This window comes from Camelina sativa, chromosome 8, assembly GCF_030686135.1.
Source record: "Camelina sativa cultivar CO46 ecotype springtype chromosome 8, ASM3068613v1".
Classification (NCBI taxonomy): domain Eukaryota; kingdom Viridiplantae; phylum Streptophyta; class Magnoliopsida; order Brassicales; family Brassicaceae; genus Camelina; species Camelina sativa.
Window position 1 is genome coordinate 30,083,894 of NC_141887.1, and position 8,617 is coordinate 30,092,510.

The window sequence follows — 8,617 nt, forward strand, 5'->3', positions numbered from 1 at the left end:
GGCATAAATAAAGGCCCAGTGGGCTTTGTACAAGCCTTACGGATCCAAAGTGTTTATGAAGAGCAAAAGAAATATGCCTCCTACTCCACGGTCCACCTATTCATCGTTCATTTTTCAATTAGTCTTCTCTTCCCTTCGCCGGCACAGAGATAGAGATAGAGAGAGAGAATTGGCTTGGCTTGGCTTGGCGGTGGCATGGGTCTGTGCGTGTGTGTGTGAGTGAGTGAGTGAGTGAGTAGATCGCGCAGAGAATTTGAAAATGGCGTCAACGGAAGGCCTTGTGCCTATCACCCGGGATTTTCTGGCTTCATACTACGACACATATCCTTTCCCTCCTCTTTCCGACGACGTTTCTCGGCTTTCCTCTGACATCACTACTCTTATTCAGCTACTAACCGTCCAATCTCCCCCTTCAGAAGGTTCCCGATCCGATAGTATCAGCAATTTGTAGATTCTCAATTTACTGCTTTTGAATTTTCTGATTTTATTGGGGTTTGCTTTCTAGGGGAAACTTCACTGATTGACGAAGCAAACCGTCAGCCCCCTCACAAAATTGATGAGAATATGTGGAAAAATCGGGAGCAGATGGAGGAGATATTGTTTCTTCTGCAACCATCTCGCTGGCCTATTCAGGTGAATCTTTTAGTTTCCTTTTGTGTCCGAGCCATGCTGCCTCTACTAGGCCTGCTTCTGGTGAGTTGACTTCTCTCTCTTGTTTGATTTGGTTTCGCGTGCAGCTTCGGGAACCTTCCACATCCGAAGATGCTGATTTCGCTTCTATTTTGCGGAATCTTAAAGACAATTTTGATATCGCATTCACTGCTATGATTTCCTTCCAGACGAAGAATTCAGAGCGCATATTCAGCACAGGTTTAATTAATTCTACGCCGACACTGTTTATACATAGAAGAAATTGAAACAGGGCTCACACGAGTATATTATTTAACTTTTCTGCAGTTATGACCTACATGCCTCAAGATTTCCGGGGATCACTTGTTAGACAGCAGAAGGAGAGGTCGGAGAGGAACAAACAGGCGGAGGTTGATGCGTTGGTTAGCTCTGGAGGGAGCATACGTGACAGATATGCTCTTCTTTGGAAGCAGCAAATGGAGAGGTGAGCCTGCCTGTTTCTGATTTCTTAACTGATGCTTTTCTTCTGGTTTCTTCTTAGAGTCTGGAATCTGGATTATGCATTCATTGACTTTTATATAGGAGGAGACAGTTGGCTCAACTAGGCTCTGCCACTGGTGTCTACAAAACCCTGGTCAAGTACTTGGTAGGAGTTCCGCAGGTATGCCCTACCCATCTCTACTCTTTTTTACACAGATTTTCGCGCCTTCTCCTCACTATCAGTCTCTTATCACATCTTTATGGTTAATTTCCTTATTCTAATCCGCCAATAGTCCTCAATACCCATGCGCATATGCTACATGGTTTGTCCGTTCCAGCATACTCATGCATTTAGACGATTGATTTAGTTGTTGATTCTTCTCCTCTCATACCTCGTAGGTGTTGTTGGATTTTATTCGACAAATAAATGATGACGATGGGTATGTACCTTGGTCTCATTTTACATAGACAATGAGTGTTTGGTTACTATGGCAGAAGTTTCAGGTTGCATAAGAACCTTTAACTGACAGAATTATTGTTCTCGTGTATAGGCCAATGGAAGAACAGCGAGAACGTTATGGATCCCCTCTATATAGTCTCACAAAAATGGTGATGGCAATTCGGGTTTTCCTATCACTTCTGTGGGATAGATATGATACTTTCAAACTGTAAGATAGTAGGATGATATTTTCCTTGTTTTGGTTTATTGTTTGTTAACGTAAGCTGCCTTAAATTAACTCAAGTCAATAATCATCGAGCTGGAAGTGCTCAATGAACCTTCCCATTTAGAGGTAGTGAAATTTTATTATATGTGCGATGAGCAGGAGTAGAGACCAAATGAATCTCCTGTCTGAAGCTTCTATTGTCTACACTTCTGAGTTTGAAAGATTCGTCACATTTATCAGGTACCATATCACTTTCTATGGGCTTGGTCGTGGGTAGCTATATCTTCTATCTAGTATAGGTTGCTAGTGATCTACTCGATAACACAACACTGGGGGAAACTTTACTTTTGAAACATTTCTGCAAGAGTTAAGGACGATTACGTTTATGTCTATTTTAGGTTTGTTCTCCTTGTTTTTTTTTTTAGTTTTCTTAGTCCTAATCCATTCTTAATCTGTTAAGATTTTTGCTAGTACGCAAAGGCATACCCATTAGTCTTAAGAGATAAATCTAATACAGTATTAGATATTCTCTCCAATTCATTAGTTGTGTTATTTTTTCAGTTTTACTCTGTTGTCGGTTTTGATTAAAATTTTAATTTTATATCCATAGTTCCAATATTACTTAGGTTGGACGGCTTTAGGAATTGCTTTCTCACTATTGAAGAACATTAACATTTCACTTTGTGCTTTTCCAGCGATGTATTTGCCAATTCTCCCTTCTTCATTTCAGCAGATACAGCTGGCATATTGGGCTCAAGGTTAGCTTCCATCATTCACTAGATTCTCACTTCAGTTCACGATTTCTAGCTCTAAGAGTTTGTACTTCTTAGGGACAATGAGGAGTACAAGGAGATAATTGTCCAAGCAGGGAGAACCTATGAGGTAATATGTTCTCCTCAGATGCTTTTATTTATTAATGAAACTATTTTTTTTGCCATTCTGAGACTTTTTACACTAGTTCCATCTGAATTTACTGTGTTCTAAAAAGTGTAAAGTGATGTTAACGACAGTAGTGTGTGTGGCATTCACATTTTCTGGTGGCAGAGAAAAAAAATCAAACCATATGATAAGCACTTGCGGCCGAGTCTGGCGCAAGTATTGATGTTTGTTCTTGTTGTTTCTCTAGGTCTCATTGATGGTGGAATCCGAAAATTCATATATTGCTTGGGATTTCTCCTTGATGCAAGGCAAGATAAGCATGGTATTGAATTTCTTAACCCGCGCTATGTTTCCCCATTATGTAACCTTAAATCGTTTGATTGCTTTTTCTTGCTTGGTTTTGCTTCCCTCTTCAGAATTATTCTAGAATCACAGTGGTGTCTTGTTTGTTCTCTTATGAGCTACAGTAATTGTCTAAGTTTTCAGGAAACTTAGTTTTTTGGTCTTTAAAATGCCTGTCGAGAAAATCACCATGTCTCTATCTTCTGTATTTCGATTTAAAGTTGTGTCTGTTACTGTTTTTGCAAGACTCTGCTTATCTTTGTTTTCACACTTATTTTACGGCGTATCTTGTCCTGTGATGATCTTTCATGTGAAAGACAGGAATTGTTGTTTCTTGACATGGGATGGGATCTAAGATAGGTTTTCAGCTTTTGTGGTTTCTATTTATACTTCTGTTGTTATTTCCCAGGATATTGGATTTAGCGTGGAGTACATAGGTGCTTCAGGGGAAAAGACGGTGAGTCTGGTCATTAGTTACCATACTGTATGGTTATACTTCTAGCATATATATAATCTCACTCTATAATATATCCATTCAATCATGTGAATTTCTGAGGGTGAATTTTTCTAATTTCAGCTGATATTACCTTACCGTCGGTATGAAGCTGACCAGGTGAGTGCTATGTCAATTTTGTGGGGAAGCTTTTGGTGTATTTTTTGTTGTTGCTCTGCGTAGCTGTGTTGCATTAGGTAATTAGGTAATTGTTTTCGGGATACTGCAGGGAAACTTCTCTACCTTAATGGCTGGAAACTACAAGCTTGTATGGGATAATTCATATTCAACTTTCTTCAACAAGGTAGGGTGATATTTAACATTTTGCGGTAGACAAAGTGAATTAGAATCCTTTTTAGCCCATTTTTTCGTTGCTTTCATTAATGTGGATCTATTCATCGGGGTCTTTTTTTTCTTCTGTCAAAGACTCTTCGATATAAAGTGGATTGCATACCACCAGTAGTGGAGCCCGAGCCTTTAAACTGAAAGTGGAAGATGAAGGTGGATCATACTGTCATGTCTCATCATTTCTTTGTACAAGGATAAAATTCTGAACCTTTTTGGGAGGCATCAATGGAACTTCATAAACATTTGGTGCCACCCACACTAATGTCATTAATATTATGAACCCTTTGAGAGACATCAATTGAACAATACTATTTTGTTTGCATTTATCATTGGAGAGGAGGAATTGAAAAGTGGCGAAGTAAAAAGAGATTTAATAAAAAAACATGGATAAATACAGAAAATTTTGTAGACGGTGTAAAAAACAAGTTTGAATATTGACGTCATTTTCATCAATCTAACATTAACAGATTTAATCTGTGGCCAAGCTGCAGTAAGTATGAGAGAAAGCTGCAAAGGTTTTGGAAGATATATAATGGCCTGTAGGTTGCAGTCGTTACTCACCACGATTAGAATGTTGTAGAACGTTGTGATTAGAATGTTGTAAAACTTCATACATGTAGAGATTTATACATAAATCAAGATCATCTAATCACGAGTCTATTAGGCGCAACACCTTTAGCTTGTTCCAACGTAGTGAAACCTTCCCAACACTCTTGGGTCCATGCACCTTGGGTCTCTCGGCGTCCATTCCCAAACCCGAACCATCCAATCCCAAATGATCAGTACCACGATCGCACCCACACCTGCGAAGGAGAGCGCTCTTGTGTTCGGCTTGATCACGTCCCCTGCAACAGAGTAAGCGAAAACCATAGGAGCAAACATTCGGATGTGATACCATTGCCGAGGGTTTTAATATAATCACGATTACAAAAGGCTTAGGATCCATAACCCGAAATTAATCTGGATCCAGATCCGGGTCCATGCTCTCTCTCACGTTCCTCTTTGGGTAATATAATATAGCCGTTACAAACCTTATTTAGATCCAACGGCTCTTATTCATCTAAATTCAAATTCTCCCCAATTTACATATACACTCTCCTTCTCTCTTTCTCTCTCGCTCTCTCTTTGATTCAGAATTTTGGGTTCTCTCGTTCTTTGGGTTCTTTAGCGCAGATCCGCCATGGAAGGAGGTATTATGTTCTGTTTCTGTAGTCGTAATTGTGATTTGTGCTTACGGATTCATGATTGATTGTGATTTTTGTTTGATTCCTTTTCTTTGATGGTTTCGCTGATCATATATGGTTTATTCAAGATCAATATCAAGAAATTAGCAACGATGGTGCTTTGTATTTGTATATACCTTGCGTCTTTGACTCTGATATGCTATGACATTCAGTAGTTTCTCCTGCCAATGGACAAACGCTTCAAAATTTGCAGAGGATTCTCGACTTTAGTGACAAAATTAAGGTACTCTACTTTCTTTCTCCTCTTCTTGAATATAAACACTATTACTACAGTTGTGAATTGCAATAGTAAGTGGAGGTTGTTATATGTTCACCCTTTTTTTATATCATGTCTTAGGTCTTGAAGGATGAACATGCTTTGGTATCGAACCAAGTTAAAGAGACTGTTTTTGCACAGATAAAACCTATAGTTACTTCTGTGCTGGATGGATATAATGTCTGCATATTTTCCTATGGCCAAGTTGGCACTGGCAAGACATTTACCATGGAGGGAACACCAGAGAATAGAGGAGTGAACTATAGAACCTTAGAAGAGCTATTTCGCTGTTCAGAAAGCAGAAGTCATCTCATGAAGTTTGAGCTATCGGTTAGCATGTTGGAGGTTTATAATGAGAAGATAAGGGACCTCTTAGTAGATACCAGCCCCCTAAAAAGTAGGTCTTCCATTATGTTTGTTTGGTAGTAGAATAGACCGCCTAACAATTTATCTCTTTCTTGTTAAGAAAAACAAAAATAACGGTATGTGTTGTGTGGATGAAGGTTGGAGGTTAAGCAATCAGCAGAAGGGACACAAGAAGTCCCAGGATTGGTCGAAGCTCAAGTGTACAATACAGATGGAGTGTGGGATCTGCTCAAGAAAGGTTATTGTGTTAGATCTGTGGGTTCAACAGCTGCAAATGAGCATAGCAGCCGATCTCATTGGTAAGCAAAATAGAGTTTCGAATCTAAAATCATGTGAAACGAAACCTGTTACATACTCTTATACCAACAAGAGATTTCTTTTTGTGCAGCTTGCTGCGAGTGACAGTGAAGGGAGAGAATTTGATAAATGGTCAGAGAACCAGAAGTCATCTTTGGTTAGTAGACTTGGCTGGCAGTGAGCGAGTAGGAAAGGTAGAAGTTGAAGGAGAAAGGCTGAAAGAATCTCAATTTATCAATTAGTCGCTTTCGGCACTTGGTGATGTTATCTCTGCCCTTGCATCCAAACCAAGCCACATTCCTTGCAGGTATTTCCCATCTTCCTTCCTTCAAGGCATTTGTATATGAGATATCCTGGTTCATGACATTTTTTTGCCCTCCTTTTTTGCAACTCCAGAAACTCAAAACTCACCCATATGCTGCAAAACTCTTTGGGTAAAATACCAATTTTCCTTTTTTTTTCCCCTTTTCTAGGGCACATGATTCATACGACATCTTGTTTTGCATCTGAATGGTGCATCTATTTCATTGTGACTTATACAGGGGGAAATTTCAAGACATTAATGTTTGTCCAGATGAGCCCAAGTTCCGCGGATCAAGGAGAGACACTTTGCTACTTAAACTTTGCAAGTAGGGTTTAGGGTTTAGGGTTTAGGGTTTAGGGTTTAGGGTTTAGGGTTTAGGGTTTAGGGTTTAGGGTTTAGGGTTTAGGGTTTAGGGTTTAGGGTTTAGGGTTTAGGGTTTAGGGTTTAGGGTTTAGGGTTTAGGGTTTAGGGTTTAGGGTTTAGGGTTTAGGGTTTAGGGTTTAGGGTTTAGGGTTTAGGGTTTAGGGTTTAGGGTTTAGGGTTTAGGGTTTAGGGTTTAGGGTTTAGGGTTTAGGGTTTAGGGTTTAGGGTTTAGGGTTTAGGGTTTAGGGTTTAGGGTTTAGGGTTTAGGGTTTAGGGTTTAGGGTTTAGGGTTTAGGGTTTAGGGTTTAGGGTTTAGGGTTTAGGGTTTAGGGTTTAGGGTTTAGGGTTTAGGGTTTAGGGTTTAGGGTTTAGGGTTTAGGGTTTAGGGTTTAGGGTTTAGGGTTTAGGGTTTAGGGTTTAGGGTTTAGGGTTTAGGGTTTAGGGTTTAGGGTTTAGGGTTTAGGGTTTAGGGTTTAGGGTTTAGGGTTTAGGGTTTAGGGTTTAGGGTTTAGGGTTTAGGGTTTAGGGTTTAGGGTTTAGGGTTTAGGGTTTAGGGTTTAGGGTTTAGGGTTTAGGGTTTAGGGTTTAGGGTTTAGGGTTTAGGGTTTAGGGTTTAGGGTTTAGGGTTTAGGGTTTAGGGTTTAGGGTTTAGGGTTTAGGGTTTAGGGTTTAGGGTTTAGGGTTTAGGGTTTAGGGTTTAGGGTTTAGGGTTTAGGGTTTAGGGTTTAGGGTTTAGGGTTTAGGGTTTAGGGTTTAGGGTTTAGGGTTTAGGGTTTAGGGTTTAGGGTTTAGGGTTTAGGGTTTAGGGTTTAGGGTTTAGGGTTTAGGGTTTAGGGTTTAGGGTTTAGGGTTTAGGGTTTAGGGTTTAGGGTTTAGGGTTTAGGGTTTAGGGTTTAGGGTTTAGGGTTTAGGGTTTAGGGTTTAGGGTTTAGGGTTTAGGGTTTAGGGTTTAGGGTTTAGGGTTTAGGGTTTAGGGTTTAGGGTTTAGGGTTTAGGGTTTAGGGTTTAGGGTTTAGGGTTTAGGGTTTAGGGTTTAGGGTTTAGGGTTTAGGGTTTAGGGTTTAGGGTTTAGGGTTTAGGGTTTAGGGTTTAGGGTTTAGGGTTTAGGGTTTAGGGTTTAGGGTTTAGGGTTTAGGGTTTAGGGTTTAGGGTTTAGGGTTTAGGGTTTAGGGTTTAGGGTTTAGGGTTTAGGGTTTAGGGTTTAGGGTTTAGGGTTTAGGGTTTAGGGTTTAGGGTTTAGGGTTTAGGGTTTAGGGTTTAGGGTTTAGGGTTTAGGGTTTAGGGTTTAGGGTTTAGGGTTTAGGGTTTAGGGTTTAGGGTTTAGGGTTTAGGGTTTAGGGTTTAGGGTTTAGGGTTTAGGGTTTAGGGTTTAGGGTTTAGGGTTTAGGGTTTAGGGTTTAGGGTTTAGGGTTTAGGGTTTAGGGTTTAGGGTTTAGGGTTTAGGGTTTAGGGTTTAGGGTTTAGGGTTTAGGGTTTAGGGTTTAGGGTTTAGGGTTTAGGGTTTAGGGTTTAGGGTTTAGGGTTTAGGGTTTAGGGTTTAGGGTTTAGGGTTTAGGGTTTAGGGTTTAGGGTTTAGGGTTTAGGGTTTAGGGTTTAGGGTTTAGGGTTTAGGGTTTAGGGTTTAGGGTTTAGGGTTTAGGGTTTAGGGTTTAGGGTTTAGGGTTTAGGGTTTAGGGTTTAGGGTTTAGGGTTTAGGGTTTAGGGTTTAGGGTTTAGGGTTTAGGGTTTAGGGTTTAGGGTTTAGGGTTTAGGGTTTAGGGTTTAGGGTTTAGGGTTTAGGGTTTAGGGTTTAGGGTTTAGGGTTTAGGGTTTAGGGTTTAGGGTTTAGGGTTTAGGGTTTAGGGTTTAGGGTTTAGGGTTTAGGGTTTAGGGTTTAGGGTTTAGGGTTTAGGGTTTAGGGTTTAGGGTTTAGGGTTTAGGGTTTAGGGTTTAGGGTTTAGGGTTTAGGGT

The 8,617-nt window shown here is 40.1% G+C and overlaps 1 protein-coding gene across 1 annotated transcript; it reads left to right on the top strand.

Annotated features, from left to right (window-relative positions):
- Positions 1-30: 30 nt before the first annotated feature.
- Positions 31-4,159, top strand: LOC104773850 (uncharacterized). Its single transcript, XM_087461521.1, has 15 exons — positions 31-419; positions 506-633; positions 738-870; positions 958-1,114; positions 1,213-1,291; positions 1,510-1,550; positions 1,662-1,778; positions 1,935-2,015; positions 2,471-2,533; positions 2,606-2,657; positions 2,902-2,976; positions 3,406-3,453; positions 3,574-3,609; positions 3,719-3,793; positions 3,916-4,159. Exons 1-15 carry the CDS (start codon positions 260-262, stop codon positions 3,973-3,975), a joined length of 1,305 nt encoding a protein of 434 aa, XP_087317647.1. The 5' UTR covers positions 31-259; the 3' UTR covers positions 3,976-4,159.
- Positions 4,160-8,617: the final 4,458 nt, after the last annotated feature.

What these genes read in the sequence shown, in the direction of transcription:
- LOC104773850 (XM_087461521.1), top strand. Translation starts at nt 260, where the DNA reads ATGGCGTCAACGGAAGGCCTTGTGCCTATCACCCGGGATTTTCTGGCT. An exon ending in CCAATCTCCCCCTTCAGAAG is followed by an intron (nt 420 to 505) that starts GTTCCCGATCCG and finishes TTTGCTTTCTAG; the next exon opens with GGGAAACTTCACTGATTGAC. An exon ending in GTCGGTATGAAGCTGACCAG is followed by an intron (nt 3,610 to 3,718) that starts GTGAGTGCTATG and finishes GGGATACTGCAG; the next exon opens with GGAAACTTCTCTACCTTAAT.